Source organism: Centruroides vittatus, unplaced genomic scaffold, assembly GCF_030686945.1.
Source record: "Centruroides vittatus isolate TY-2023 unplaced genomic scaffold, ASM3068694v2 contig_658, whole genome shotgun sequence".
Classification (NCBI taxonomy): Eukaryota; Metazoa; Arthropoda; class Arachnida; order Scorpiones; family Buthidae; genus Centruroides; species Centruroides vittatus.
This window is the reverse complement of record NW_027122410.1, coordinates 509,043-526,413: the sequence shown is the minus strand read 5'-3', so window position 1 is coordinate 526,413 and position 17,371 is coordinate 509,043. Positions and strand designations below refer to the sequence as shown.

Here is a 17,371-nt window from a genome sequence, read left to right as displayed (position 1 = left end):
AATGCAATCCAGATATTCCCATTTATTGCAGAAGGAAGTTCTGTGTCTGATATTGATTTCCTTATATCAGGTCCTGTAAATACACCTTTTAGTAATGCTTCACACAAGGCTGAAAACTTTTTACATAAATACAAAAAGCCTCCATCCTTAGACCTTTATGAACTGTTTCATTAATCCCAACTTAACTATGCAGGGGTGGAAGCAGCCCTTTCTCTGAGTTCACCAAGCTGCTCCTCACAATATTCTTTATGCCAGGTTGTAATTGTTTTCTAGGTGGCCATTGCTTTTTTAACAACATAATTAAATAAATTACAGCTATGAAACGTGTCACTAATATGGGTGTGAAATATGCAAAGAAAACATCTATTTATCCAATAAAAATGGTTTTATAGAAAAATCTTACGTGATAGAGAAAAACTAGTAGGGTAGATGTACCAGTTTTGGCCAGTGTACCAGTTCTGGCCAGAAAACAAATTTAACTTAAAAATATAATCACCATATATTCAAATCTGTCCAATGAAACAAACTTTTATTGTTAACTATTCACACTGTTAACAATAAAAGTTTGTTTCATTTGTGATTATATTTTTAAGTTAAATTTGTTTTCTGGCCAGAACTGGTACTACACTGGCCAAAACTGGTACATCTACCCTAACATTTTTGAATTCAGCATAAAAAAGTGTATAAGGATCACATAAAAAAAGTCAAACAGTTTTTCCACTGCAGACCTGTGTAATACTTCTGGTCGACATCAATAAAAAAGCTAAGATGACGACGAGACTTTGTGAAAAGAAAATGCCCTTGTTTAACTAAAATTAGTACTAATGCATCATACAGTACTTTTAATTGTGATCATTAATAAATTATCAATTGCTTTAATAAACATATTTCTCTTAGTAACAAAAAAGAATAGTATACTTTTGCTAACTTCTGGAACATAATCCTATGCTTTGAATTAATCCTTTGTTTCGTATAGCACGAATTCACATGACATGGCACTTTTTCGGAATGTTATACTACCATGTTATATGAGGGATACCTGTATTTCACTTTTTTGGGTTAAATGCCTCAACCTGTATATTTTAGATTGGTATTATTGTACAAATTATTGGTATTATTGGTACAAATTATTGTTATAATGTTTTGAAAAAACATTATAACAATAATTTTAGCCATAACACATATTAGAACAACTGAGATCAAAAAATTATTATTTTCATCCACAGATAATTAAAATAAATTAATAGAATAATGAATAACACTTTTTATTTTTATTTATATATTCAATATTCCAAATACAAAAAAAAACTGTAAATATCAAGAATGCTAAGGGTTAAGGATTGAAATTTTCAATCAAGATTAAATGTTTTCAAGATGTTTTATCTCATCTTCAGATCACAACTCAAATAATAATAAAAGAACATAAGCAATTTGAATAAAAACAGATTTTCAAAAATATTCAAACTGTACTATTTGAATGTTCAAAGGTAGTATATTACTTAAGATTTGTGGTTTAAGACAACAACCTATGAGCCGACGTGAAATATCTCGAAAAATGTTCACTCTTGATTAAAAGCTTCAAAGAATTCCGTAACTCCTAGCATTCTTATATTTACAGTATTTGACTTGTGGAGTTGTATAGTTCTGAATAAAAAATAATAAATTTAATTTGAAAGCAAGTAGTAATAAATAATGGAAACTCATTACTAGGGCTTGGATTTTTATGCAATTTCATATTTGAGTTTTGGTCGATATTCTTTAAAATACAGGTGACTCTTGATAATCCGACACTTTTGTAATCCGACATGCTCGGTAGTCCGACGCACCTCCCGCCGTGGTCACCGTAGTCCCCGTCCCGTTACGTGTCTGCTTGCACAGAAGGATATCGTGATGTGAATCTCCCCACCCAATTCTTACACGATGACACACATTTCTTGTGTTTTCCGTGAGCAGTTCTGTACGTACTGTATTATTTATGCCTATACATACTGTATGTACATTTACTGGCTTCCATATTTCTTTTAATAAACATGTTTTAGTTAACCGAAATGGGTGTTTCATTTCCGTATTAACCTTGGCAACATTTTACTCATAAAATGTAGGAATATTGTAGGCTACTGCTAGCAAAGCAATGCCAAATATGTAATCACTTTTGGTAATCCGACACCCCTTTGGTCCCATACCTGTCAGATTATCAAGGGTCAGCTGTAAATAGAAAAATGGAAAAGTGGAGGTCCTATGACCGAAAATTTGTAAGTCATAAATGCATATTTCCAACGCAAAAGTATATTTTCAATATTCTGATTATTATAGCATGTTTTTTTCCTTTTTAAAATTTTCTAAAGGCATTGCTCGTGAGAAGTTAAGGTCACAAAAGGTTTTTTGTGTGAATGGTTATTGCTGCCTTCTGAGTTTTTGCAATTTCTTATTGAAGATATGATTCAATGCTGTCAAGCTTGCATTAATACTAGAGGAGGTCATATTTCATATTGACCTAAATATTTGTATTCCCATTTATTGTTACTTGCATTCATCTTTTATTTTTTTATCTTTTACATTCATCTTTATTTTGCAGAAACAGCAACTAAAAATATATATTTGCTTCATATCATATTCATAGAAGTAATATAATAAAACTTCTTCTATACAATAATAAAACTGTTCTGAAATACATAAATGACATACTATAGATTTCATGGCCAAATAAAATACATCATAATATGATGCTTCTTTTTGTGTCTGATGCATTTAACAGAATTTGTGAAACTACTTGTGTGGCATTTCCTGGTGCCAATAAATTGATCACAAACTGCAAAAAGTCTTCATAAAGCCTCCAAAATGACAATAGAAATGACATTTTGGAAGCATCCTAATCCTGGCAGTTTTAATAGCATAAAATTCCAGGCCTTACTCACTACTTATTATTTAAGATATGTTCATCAAACTGTATATTAGAACTTTCAAATATTGTATAAGATTGAACATTTGATTATCATAACATTACAGAATTAGATTCTGAAGAAGTAAGGTATTTTAAAAATACACTTCTAAATTTTTATATTTTATGTATTATAACATTGATAAATATGATTTAATGTCATTTTAACTGTTCAGTGGATTAGAAAGCTTAAAATTATATATATATATTCTAAATCCACAAATTTGAAAATTCATAAAAGAAGAAAAAAAAAAATTAATAATATATCTAACAGGCTAAACTATTGTAACAAAATCTAATATGTGAGTTGCTATACAACAACATAACAAATTTGCATATTAGATTTCATTACTTAGGACATTTACAATTGCAAGCATACAAATAAATATACGGTAGAGCATCGTTTATCCGAAAGCCGGTCAACCGAAACGCTGGTTAACCGAAAGCTTTCCGGTCGGACTGTGTCGTGCCGAATCGAACGTTTTTGATACTAGATTAACTTCTAAAGTATAATTTTTTTGTTTTTATATTTTTCAATATATTTATTTTGTTTGTACAAAATAAAGAAATAATTTTTAACGATACAACAGCCTCGATTATTATTATAAAATTTTTTGTTAGGCTCAAAATCGACGAAAATTCATCACGAAGCGACATGCAATGGAGAAAAATTCAACACAAAGTGACACGCAACAGAGAAAAATTTCAACATAGGATAGGTTAATATATTTTTTCGTACATAATCGGTTATCCGAACAACCCCGGTCCCCAATTGATTCGGATAAACGATGCTCTACTGTACCTTTTTTATTCCAGCAAAATGTCTTTATTTAATTGAACGGATGTTTTTGACCATCTATAAAAACACTTCAAAATTATAATCCAGTTAAAAGAGCAAAAACATTTATTGAAAAAGAAACGTTTTCAACCTTCATATAGTATTTTGCATTCTATCAGTAGAACCTGAGAATGGCTTTTATAAAGGTTGAAAACATTTGTTTTTCAATAAATGTTATTGCTCTTTTAATTGGATTATAATTTTGAAGTGTTCTTATATTTCATACATCCAGTTTAGGATAGTGTTTATGCATTTTTGACCATCATTTAATGGTCATCTTCAAGTTCTTTTACTCTATTCTATATCAAAGTTATAGTTATAAAATAAAATAAAATTTCAAAACATTAACTTTTGTCTTTCAGTGAAGCCTAGAACCTACCTAGAACTGTTACAATTTTTATACAGTCAAACCTGTTTTTATGCGCTCTTTTTATGTGCGATTTTTATTTGTGCGATTTTTTTAATGCGAATTTTTAATTTGTGCGGTATAGTTGGCGACTAGTCTCGTGCGATTCGTCATGTCTCACGTTGACTTATTATAGCTAAATAAACTTATTATAGCATAAATGCACTTATTATAGTAATATTATTGCATGAATATGCGAAAAATGAAATAATTTACTTTTTAAGTCAACAAAACACCACCTGGACAAAAATATGTAAAACAGACGATAGACCAGACGATGCAGTCAAGTGCTGACATCTGTTGTCAATAAATTCTATTTCGTACGGTTTTGAGTTATTTTCTATGTGAGACTTTTTTTATGCGGTCCCTGTTGACCGCATAAAAAAATTATTTTTTTAATTGTGTTGTGAAAACTATTATTTACAGCCATTCGTGAAGTTTCGTGAGATTTTTTTTAATGCGTTTTTTTTAATGCGGTCCCTATCCCCCGCATAAAAACAGGTTTGACTGTACTAATAAAGTGCACACTAACAAAACAAAACTATTTGATTGTGATATGTAAATATCACAACCAAAATAAAAGAAAATAAATAATACTATTAAGAGATAGGATAAAACTATACTTATACATATGTAGATAACCAACAAACTGAAAACAATTTTTTAAACAATGTGTATACTAACATATGGGTTATGATGGAAGGACTATCTCAGACTATGCTTTCCATGCATATGCAAGAGCCTCTGAGTCCATTGCATTAACGCATTTATGCGCCCATAAAGATTTATTTATTTCTAATAAGTAATTCCATTTCTTTTAACATTGAAAACATATGGGTGTGGTTGTGTCAATTGTACTCCCAATGTCTGTTTGCATATCTTGCGCCTGAAGATGATGATTAAATGATTGTCAAAAATGTTTGTTCAATTTATTAAAGTTATTTTGCTGGGAAAAAATGGTGTGTTTATCTACAGAATTTGTTGAGTTATTGGTTTATATATACAAATAAAGTAATAGAAGAGTAATAATACTCATATTCCATTATGTACAGTACATATATTAGTTATGAACTGACATTATGATAATTATATTTAATTGAATAATAGTGAAATAGTATTTTGTATGTTTTGAAAAAGTCTTAAACCATTATGTTTGCATAACCAGTAGATTATGCATATATAAAATTATTTATTTAATTATTACATTTATAAAAATAAGAATATATGCTAATCTAGTGAAAAATTCTAAAAATTCTAGTATTTACTATGCATTAGATCAGTTGATATAATGTAGCTAAATTAACTAGATTATATCAGAATCATTATTATATTATTTGGTAAATTAATATATATATATTATTATTAGTAGTAGTATTATCTAATTTATATATATGTTAATTAGATAATCCTTTACTCAAAAAGCCTGAGTCCATTATTCTAAAATAATAAGAAAAGTCACTTATATATATAATATAATATAGAAACCATTTTTTTTTCTTTTTGAAGTTGTAGACTCATTTAGTTATGAAAATGTAACAGAACATAACTAAACTAGCAGCTGTTTCATTGGCAATTTTACTTTTAATCCATTACTTTAATGAAACTTTTTTATATAAATTATTTTTTATAAATTAATAAAATACTTTCATCTAGTTAAAAACTTAACTATTAATTTTAAATAATTTTTTGTTCTCTGCCATTTATTAGCTGACAATAAATCAACAAGTTTGAATACATTTCTGCATTAGATTAAAAGTTTGGTTCCTATATTTATATTACATTAGTTATTATTACTCCTTTATGCATAATTTAAGAATTTACTTCAAGTTTTAGATTTATCTTAATTTAAGTATATCAATCAAAAATTAAAGTTATGTTGAAAAAAAACAATATCTTATTGCAAAGTAATAGTTATTAATAGAGGTTATAGATCTAATTTATTACATTATTTGCAAAGTACGCTTTCCTTATTGACAATTCAACATATGAATAAATAAACAACAACTAACCCATTATACATAAAGACACCAACCAATGACGAATTATCAGGCTAGAAAACGCCTAACGCCTAACTCTGGTACCAAATTATCTTAAATTATTAATATTGCTATAGCTGTTTTCTAGCCCGATAATTCGGCATTGGTTGATGTCTTCAACATACGAATGCATAAAATTTATATCTATAATTCTAAAACTAACCTGAACAAATTGGATGACTATTCAATTTAGATACTTACCTTTCTCCGCTTTTCTTCTTTTTCTTTTATTGCATATTTTTACTGCACATACAGAAAGGACAATGGCAGCTATAAAAAAAAGAATTCCACCGACAACCCCAGCAGTAATAGCCTTACTGCGATTAAGGTCTCCATCACCTTAAAAAATGAAGTTTATACATAATAATTAAATAATTAAAAATCTTTAAAATTCTGTAAGAAGAATATCATATAAGATAAAAAAAGAAAATTTCCATTCAGAAAAATATAAGTTTTCTAAGTGAATAAATGTTTGTAATACATTTTACAAATTCACATTGCTTTTGGGTATATTTTTTATTTTCAGATGAAATTATTTGAAATTGATTGGTTATCTCTGTTTTATATATATATATATATATATATATATAGGTGGAAGATATAACAGTATAAGACAAGAGGACAACCATAATAAATTCTAGCAGAACTGTTTAGAGAAAAGAAGTGGAGAAGCAAAGAAAGAATATTAATATGTAAGAAACTATTGAGGAGATCTAAGCTATACAATTATGCTATACTATACTGTTTTGCAATATAAATCATTATCTGAAGATTTCATATATGATTTTCAAAATCAGTTTCACAATGCCATATTATAAAATATCTAAAACTAAGGTGCAGATTTGTTAGTCATCAATCACAAATTTATTACTTTACTTAAGGTTCTGGACTGTCCAAGTCCCACTAAATTCATCAAAATTTAATTTTTATTTTAGAAAATAAGAGAGAGAGAGAAAAACAGAAATATTTTGTAAAATAAATAATAAACAAACAAATAAACAATGTAACTCCTAAGATAAACCATCTCTAACTGGTATTGGAATTTGATGTCGTACTAAATATTGGTGATCAACCTCTTCTGCAGTCTGAATTGGTCTCGATTTACATCTGGAAACAGATAGAAACCAATTAGAAAGTGTGGATGAGGAATCAATGTCAATTGGGGTGAGTGATTGAGGGACTGAATGGATAAAAATCCATGTCTCGAGGACACAAAGATCTGTTAGATTTTTTACAAAAAGTTCCTTAAATCCCTTGTTCCTTGTTTTCTGATTTGTTTCCGCTGGTGTCAGGAGCCAAATGCCTTCTGTTTTTGTGCTGTCTACATGAAGCAAACAAACTTAGGGTGTTGTAACACCCTAAGTTTGCTTGCTTTTTTTCTCTTGACCATGAAAAGAAAATCGTCACACCTACCCAAATTATTTCCCCAAAAGAAGTGAGTGACTGACTGGATCCTGGTGTCGTAAAGTTCTTGCTGAAGAATAGTTTCAGAAGTTACTGGCTAAATATCTCTGTAGCTCAGCTGGTTGAGGAAGATTGAACTCTTCCAGAAGATGGACTATAACCCAGCGATTTTCTCTTAAGGGAGCTTATCGACTATCAAAGACTTATGTCCAAGTCTCCCATTTGTTAGAGTGCAACAGTGATTCCATCAAAAAGTGTGTAAACTTTATTCCAATAAAGCAATTTTTATGTAAACAGAATCTGGACTAATGCCCACTCCACCCTGATCTAACATCCTGAGTGACACATCTCTTTCTCTAGGAGTATTGACCACTAACTCTTGAGTGATATCAGGGCTGTGAACAACTTCACAAAGGTATTTATATATACTTGCAGATATTCATAATAGTTTAGATAAAAGAATAAAATAACAAAAACTAGAAAATATAACACAAAATAATTGTAAACTAAAAACAGTGTGTAATTGTTTGAAAATAAAAATATACCACAAAGTGATACAAACTTAAAATATTGGAAAGCCAAAAGTTAATTATGTCCTAGAATTTATGAATTACATACTATTTGTAAAATTATGCTGAAAATTGATTCTATCAGAGAATAATGAATGAATTCATTTTCAATATAATTTATACTTTAATGAATGAACAAAAACTTATTTATCATTAATAAATTAAATGCCTAATTAGTTTTTGGATATTCAACATTTTAAGTACAGGTATCCTTCATAAAACATGGTAGTTATGTTCCGAAAAAGTGCAGTGTTATGCAAATCTGTGCTATACAAAACAAAGGACTAATGCAAAACATGGGGTTAGGTTCCAGAAGTTAGCAAAAGTATACTATTCTCTTTTGTTACTAACAGAAATATGTTTATGAAAGCAATCGATAATTTATTTCCATCGATAATTAACTAACAATCGCAATTAAAAGTACTTTATCATGCATTATTATTAATTTTAATTAAATGAGGACGTTTTCTTTTTACAAAGTATCTTCTTAGCTTTTTTGTTGTTATTGATCAGAAATATCAGCAACTAATTCATTTTTTTATTTTTATCATAATTTTTTTTTATGGATGAAAAAATAAAAATATGTTATTAATTGAAAATTTATAATGGTCTTTTTTTTGGTTGTTGTTTGTATGTGACAAATTGGTTAAATAGGGACCATTTTCCCCCTAGAAAGTCCTTCTAGGAGAAATTTCTCAAGAGGACTTTCTACAAAAAAATGGTCCCTATTTAGGTATTACAAATATAAAAAAAAACCCAGAAAACTCCATGTGGTCAGCCCATTGGCAAATGTAATACCACAACCAACTACCAATGTTTAGTGGTTTTATCCACTGAGTTACTGGTGGGCTACAAATGGTCTTCTGGTAACTGATTTCTGTACCATGACAATGTGCCATGCCTCAAAGCCAAGTGCCATAGAATTTTTGACAAAGCACAACATGCACGTAGTTCCCCACCCACCTTACTTTCACCAGATTTGGCCCCATGACTACTACTGCTTTCCCAGGCTCAAAAGCTCCCTGAAGAAAAAAAGATATCAAGCATCACAAAAATACAAATTAAAATGAAATAACAATGATGACAAGCCATTCCCAAAAAAGCCTCTCAAACTTGCCCGGAAAAGTGGAAGAATTGCTGCATACAATCCGGAGGGTCATACTTTAAAGGAGAATTTCTAATGGCTGGCAATTCTGTCCTGGATATTTTTGATCAGCCACATATATGCTTGATATATATTTTATATACAATATTCTCAATAAATGAATCCTAAATCTTGCAACAACTATGATAGAAAAAATTTTTATTTAGTTTGTTGACAATTTAACTGTACATTAACCAAGTTTTGGAAGCCCATAAATCATTGTTGTACTTTTCTTCTCCCCACAAATCTTAATAACATGAAAAATGTGTTGATATAGTGGACGTTAAAAAAAAATTACTTTCAGGACTATTTTCTGTAGCATTGGTAGAAGTATTTAGTTGCACATTAAAAATATATTGAATTAAATGTGTAAACCATTTTTGGATTATATATATTCGTACAATAAAGTGATAACAGAAGCTTTTTGAATATATATTTCTGTACTATTTGTTAAAAAAATCAAATCCTCTTAATCTTCTTAACTGTTATCAAAAATATTCCCAATTATAAGGTGACCAACATTTTTACAATGAAAAGGAGGACACACATAAATTGAAGGAAAGAATATTGTAAATAAAAGAAGCATCTTATTCATTGCAACAACAATACACTATAATAATCTCTACTACATGCATATGTGCCGTGCTGTGTTTCGGTAAGAAGTAAACAAAGCTACTTGAATGCAGTGCACTCTCTCAAGGTCTCCCGTGCAGAGCACATGCGTTTCATAATCGCATCTTGCTGCACTGTACCAAGCCACGATGAACCGTCATGTCAAATACAAACACATCACATCACATTACTACAACGGATCGGCTCGGTATCAATCGAATATGGAGATTTACAGATTAGTCTTCAAATATCAAAAAGAAGGACACTTTTCGAGGGGGACAGAACTTACAAAAGACGGACTGTCCTCCCTAAAGGAGGACGATTGGTCACCTTACCAATTAAGAAGATTAACAAGATTTGGCTTCCATAAAGTACCAAGAAGAAACAGAAACACAGTTTTGAATATGCACATAGTTAACTCAAAACAAGAACTGAAAATCGATTTTGATTAAAGTTATTAACTTAAAATTTGATAGAAATATCAATTTTAATGATTTGATATGAAAGAAAATCTGCAACATTCAAGTTTCTAACACAAAAGAACAACTTACAATTCAGAAATTTTGAAGTCAAAGACTTTAAATAAGGAAAATATCCTGAAAAATTTATACAGAGTATGCACACTGTTTTTATCCTCAAATATTTCAGTGAAAAATCATAATTCTGTAACTTATACCTCATTAAACCAAAGAAAATTTTGATGTTTTAATTCTTAAAATTATCATAACTTAATCTAGTTTATGATTTAAATATTGATTATATTATTCATTTAATATTGAAATGAAGTTAGATCTGGAAATTAATCTCATAATGGATATAACAGTAAAACCTGTTAAAACAGAGAAAATGAATTCTTTCTTATATAATCTTTTTAAACTTGCAGTTCTTTCAAATTTCATAAAAATGTTACAAAGTTAAAAAGCCGAAGTTTGAATTACATGCACACACAAACACACAAAAGTTATGTATTCAAGAAGCAAAGAATATATCTTAGAATTTATAGGAACATTCAAATTTATTTTCAATCTACTATTATTGCTACATTCCTACTACTATGTTTCTGACTAACAATCTTTCATTTCTGGCACGAGAGAATTAAAAATCAAATAGAAAATATTTTGTGCGCTTGATTCATGGATAATATTTTATTCTTTCAATTAAAATGACAAATTTACTATACTATGCAATGTTTTCTTTAAAATGTTATCCCACCAAATTTCAGAATTATGAAATTGGTTTTTTAAAAAACATTCCTATTGACTTATGCATAGGCATTTTTGGCATCCTAATTAGTAGATCTTAGATAATTAAGAGTCCTCTATATATCTTCCAGGAAACTCAAACATATTGGAGTCAGTGACCATTGTAAAATAAAAAAAATATATACATAACTTATTAGATAAATATTTTAATACTGTAATTACCTTGAATATTAAACTGCACTTCAACACTTGGTGATTCTTTAGCCATTAATGAGTATGCACTAATTCGAAAAGTGTAATTTGTACCACCAGACAAACCTTTTGCTAAATAAAACACCACAGATATTATTAAAACATATATATAACATTACATTTTAGATTTTACTTTTAATAATAATATTTAATCTCATATAAATTCATATATAATATGTAAATTCATTTATATATTCATGTTTTATATATAATGAATATATAAAATAAAAATTTAAAATATTTGATTAATATTTAGATTTGTATAAATGTATAATTGCTTCGAGTAAAATACAACGGCTATTACGTTTCAACTCGATAGAATTTTATTTGAATAAATTAGTCATAATTCATGTATATAAAAAAGTTCATCTAGAATGTTTTAATCTTAAATTTTGCATATAAAATTAATTTTTATTAATAAACCATGATAGTGCCTTGTTTTTAGAATGAAAACATTGATAAATTCTTCCGGAAACTACTTTTGACAAATACAATACTTTCTCTCAATATAGCTGTAATATAAAGGTTGCTCCACACATTTGGTATTCACCAATTGCTGAACAATTACCTATTTGTCCCCTTTGATTTGATTTGCACAATACACCGACGGAAAGTGGGAAACGGCAAATAACAAATACCGTTTCAACTCGCAAGTAAATCATCCATACTACTCTGTAACGGCCAAATGTTTGCTCGGCATTTGTCGAATACCAAGTGCACGGGGCTGCCTTAAGAAATGTGAATTAGCACTATACATTTCATTCAAGATTAATTTTTAAAACATATTATTATTATGACTTTTTTCATACCTCATAATAAAACACAAAATAATTTTTATCATTTCAAAAGCAAAATTCAAAGTTTTCTAAATAATGTGTTTTCACCTAATAAACAACAGCCTACGACTTTTGAATGACAAGAATATCATCCTGATTCACAACATTTAAAAATACAAATGATAATGCCAAATATGTTTTTAAATTTATATATGCATTCTTAAATATTTAGTAATAATTTTAACCTTAAAATTTGAAAAAAAAAGCAAATTAATAGCAATTGTATTTTAATTCAATTCGTCTACATCTATTAAAATTTACATTTTTGCAATGTAATATTAATACACAGTCAACTCCGCATAAGTCGACACCCGGATAACTCGACACCATAGGTTAAATAGTCAGCTTTCTGTGGTCCCGGCCGACTTACATAGGCATTAATGTTATTAATGTTAAAAAACTCGGTTTACTCGACATCGTTTAACTCGTCACCACTGGATAAATCAACATACTTTTTCTGTTTCACACTTTTCTGACGTCTAATAAGTCGACTCCCCTCCCGAAAAAATGAATTCACACCGTACAATAAACTGTGTGGTGTGAACTCATTTTTCAGGGGGAGAGTCGACTTATCAGAATTCTAAAAAGTGTGAAACAGAAAAAGTATGTTGATTTATCCAGTGGTGACGAGTTAAACGATGTCGAGTAAACCGAGTTTTTTAAGGTGAATAACATTAATGGCTATGTAAGTCAACCGGGACCACAAAAAATTTACTACGTAACCGACGAGTGACGAGTTATCCAGGTGTCGACTTATGCGGAGTCGACTGTATATTGAAAAAACCAATCATCAGATAAAACATATAGACTTTGATAAAATGTTGTCAAATTTTTTTTATATATGAATTTGTATATATATATATATAGTATATATATATAAAATATTTAACATAAAACAAATAAATAAATAAAATACACTTTCCTTTCTTTTGGATAAGTTCAAAGTAGAAAGAGAACTTTGTATATAAATACAAATTTGTATGAGATCATTAATTTCTGCAGTAGATGATTGATAGCATGAAAGATTCAAATATAAATGATACTTTCATGTCTTAATAATAATCTCAGCATAAATTAACCTTTTATGAAAAATAATAAAATTTTAATTTTTATTGAATATATCTAATAGATTTTTTTCTTATTTGCCATTATTTAAAATACCGAGTGATCATAATTAAAGTACAACTATTCAATTCTGTCTAGTTAGATATTTAGCAGTACAATCTAACAGGGAGACATTTTGTGATGTGCAGAAGACATTTCTGTAAAAACATTAGTATCAGAACTCACCACTTTTGGCAATGCAAACAACAAACATTTTATTTGTACAAGAAACTCGTGTGCTATACGGACTTTAGCTAATGCAAGAGATACTGCTCAATTTGATCCCCATTCTGAAGATAAAACAGCGTGTTCGACGGCTGACTGTAATTGATCCTCTACGATGCTTCTCACATGCAGTGTGATGCTGTTTTGAGTCTACCAAATTTGCAACATTTTCTTAATAAATCATACTTTTTATGTTTTTCCACAAATAAAACTGCTGTTTTGTTGCCTACAATGCCAAAAGTTCCTAGAGATAAGTTTTGTTAATAAACTTTTTTGAAAATGTCACCACATTTAGATTTGGTTGCATTTGGACTGCTAAATATCTCTCTAGGCCAGGCCTGGCCAACCGACGGCCCGTCACGTTAAATTGTGTGGCCCACTAAGCGATATTATATATCTATTACAACTTTTGTTTCCCGTTATGTGTATACCAAAACAATTAAATAAATGAAAATTTGCATGTGTCATTGTTATAATGTGCAAGTGTGAGTATGAACTCTTGGTATAACAATAAAATCTTATTCATTTTGTATTTGTTTTACTTTTTTAAAAGCACGTTTGCCTAAATTGTGGCCCACCATAATGTTACGCGTGATCAAAGTGGCTCGCGAAACAATTTGGGTTGGCCAGGCCTGCTCTAGACAGTGGTAAATATGAATATTTTAATTACAGTAGAGCATCGATTATCCGACCCCCAATCAACCATCACATCGGTTAACCTATCGCGTTCTATTCGACAAATTCAAATGTCCGCTAGTGATGCGGCACTACAATATTTGGCTATGTCTTGGCTACTTTAATATTATTTTTGTTAAATTTTTGCGTGTTTTAGCTGGCAACACTGACTCGACCATGAAAGAGAGGCCAGTATTTAAACGAGGCTTAATTTTATTAACGACGCTATCGAATTGCTGTTTTTAAAACGTGTGCGAGATTTAGCAGCAAAAAAACAAGTGCCAGTTGTAAAGAAAAAGAAAATTTTGGACTTCTTTTTCTAATGTACAGGCCTACTTTATGTAAAATATGTAACCAGAATATATATATATATTTTTTGTTTTATATTTTTCAATATACAATACAGCACTGTATTTATTTTGTGCAAAATAAAGAAATAATTTTTAACGATACAATAGCGATGATTATTATTTTAAAAAATCTTTTGTTAGGCTTAACATCGATGAAAATTCAACACGAAGTAGGTTAATAGCGATATACTAATATACTATACAAATAATGTATTTTTTCATATTTTTCGGTTATTCGTTTTTTCAGTTATCCGACCAACCCCAGTCCCCATTGAGTCGGATAATCGATGCTCTACTGTACGATCATCTGGTACCGCTTGTTATTATTGTATATAATAACAAACATTCATTTTGATCATTCAATGACTTTGCTAATTTTATATAATTTTATTTGAAATAAAGATAAATTTGATAAAAAAACTGATCCATAAATATTTTTAAAGCAGAACTCCAATCTTTTATTCCATTAGGAAGGTTAATTCAACTTTCTTTATTTTCAAAACTGCAAATAAATCTTCTTAAATAAAAATTAATTATTTCTTATAGATTATACATAAATTACACTTAATCGAAACAACAACAATTCAGATTTCTAGGCATATTTTTACTTGATCGGCAGTTAAAAGAAATCAATTAAAAAAAAGTAAATAAATATATAATTAATTTTTGATCCTGATAAAAAATAAAGATAAAAATAACATTTTAAAGAGTAGAAGATAATTTAAAAGTAAATGAGAACTAACGTTTTCTAAAAATACCATGCCTGTATTATATAATTTATAGATCTAACATTCATATCTAACAAAATACAAATAAATAAAATGACTTTATAATATTCAGACATAAAAAAAAAATATTTACATCATACTTTTGACATAATGCAGGTGGTTAGGATCAAAAATTTGGTTCATATTGAAAGTGAGGTCACATTAAACAGTAGAAAATGACATATTTTGTTGTAATAAATTTGAAAGTTGCAATAATCATATACTATACAATTTTTCGAATGTTTTCAACAACTTTCTATCAGCTAAAAGCATGAAATTGAGAGCCAACTATTGATCATGTTATAAGCAATTCCATGTTATGTTAAACTGTATTTTATTAAGTCTATAACACATCTTAAATCACAGAAAGGTAGTATAAAATGAATAACAATTAATTACACTCTTTAAATTCCTTTTTTTTTTTGTTTTCTATCAAACACAAGAGAGTGTGGTCTTTTGTCTTACATTCTTTTATCTTTATCAACAAATTACTCTTCCAAAATTCATCACGAAGGACACAGAACAATGGTTAAACAGATCTCAGTTAATCAGGACTCTACCATTGGTAAATTTATCTATTTAATATAGCAAGTGTATTAGAAAGTGTATAGCAAAATAATATTCACAAATATTTCAACTGTTCTTTTGAGAAATTTGAATTACTAAGACATAGAAGTTTTCAAAGGAGTGGTTTTTATTAATTTGATACTGACGTTCTGTGATGAAATATTACAATAGTTTATAAAATGTTAAAGGACTAATATATATATATACATACATATATTTTTCCCCTATTGATGAATATGTTCTTATAAGGTCACTTATTTATTTACTTGTATTTTTAACTGAATTAAAATATTAAATCTGCAATACTTTTATTTATAGTTGAATAATTATCGAGTTGATAGAATACAAGTAAAGAACAAATTGTATATTTAACAATTATATTAGCAAGATTGAAGCCAAAGTTTTAAACGCAAAAACGTGTACGTTGCACGTTCAGTGCCGCTTTCCTATAAGCTGAGAAGTTTGGCAATGGCATTTGGAAAGTCAGTGGAATCATACTCGACATTCCAAACGCCATTGTCAAACTTCTCAGCTTACAGGAAAGCAGCGCTGAATGTCCGACGTACACGTTTTCACATTTAAAACTTCGGTCTCAACCTCGCTATTATTGTAATGAAATGTACTAAAAAAGCCAATTTAAACTGTTTTTCTGATGGATTTTCTAAACAATTTTCACTAAGTACTTTTTTGTACGATGTTTTCTAAAAAAATTTTTGTTCTGAAGAAAAACAGTTTGAATTATATTTAAAGAGCTATCACAACAAGTATACTGAAAAAAACATTACTACTTTATACAGTAAAATCTGTCTAAAACAGAAACATTCCGAAACAAAAAATTCTTCCAACTGGAGCAATTCTCTATGTTAAATATTACTACAAATAGGAAACCCATACAATGCAGAAATGGAAATGCTTTTGGTTACAAAAAAAATGTAACTTAACCTGGATAAAATGAAAAATTAAGATTTCACATGTAGACAAATAAGTAAAATTTCCTCCATATGTAAGCATCACGGTAGAGCATTACAAATTATTCCAAACTTTGTCAGAGAAATGAAAGTCTTGTGGCAAGCAGACATAAAACACAGTGTCTTTAAAAATTAAAAAAATTGCAGAAACTAAGACGTCTTCAGCTCTGTCATGTCCAATTATCAGCAGCACAACAGTCTTCGTTTGCACAATTTATTCAATTTTTCGAATTTAAAAAAAATACCATCAGTCATTTTAATTGAAATTATGTAAAGTTTTTTAATTGGCTTGTCATCAGTGAACATTTTAACTTTTTACATAATTTTGCAAAGTCATAGCCTCTAATAAAAGGTTGTCTCTGCAAAGAAAAATGTCTTGTTCCTGGTGATTCGACATGATGGAATTGAAGATGACTTAGTTTCTTCAATTTTTTAAAAACGATCATCAGCCATTTTAATTGATAACAGATTTTTGTAT

The 17,371-nt window shown here is 28.9% G+C and overlaps 1 protein-coding gene across 17 annotated transcripts in view; it reads right to left on the bottom strand.

The window, feature by feature from the left end:
• LOC136980013 (protein turtle-like) overlaps positions 1-17,371 on the bottom strand; it is a 339,436-nt gene that overhangs the window by 86,651 nt on the left and 235,414 nt on the right. For all 17 annotated transcript variants that reach the window (XM_067276045.1, XM_067276040.1, XM_067276043.1 and 14 more), the window contains 2 exons: positions 11,372-11,473; positions 6,420-6,557 (listed from right to left, as the gene is read on the bottom strand). In XM_067276045.1, the coding sequence (XP_067132146.1) occupies positions 6,420-6,557; positions 11,372-11,473 (240 nt within the window). The remainder of the gene's footprint in view (positions 1-6,419; positions 6,558-11,371; positions 11,474-17,371) is intronic.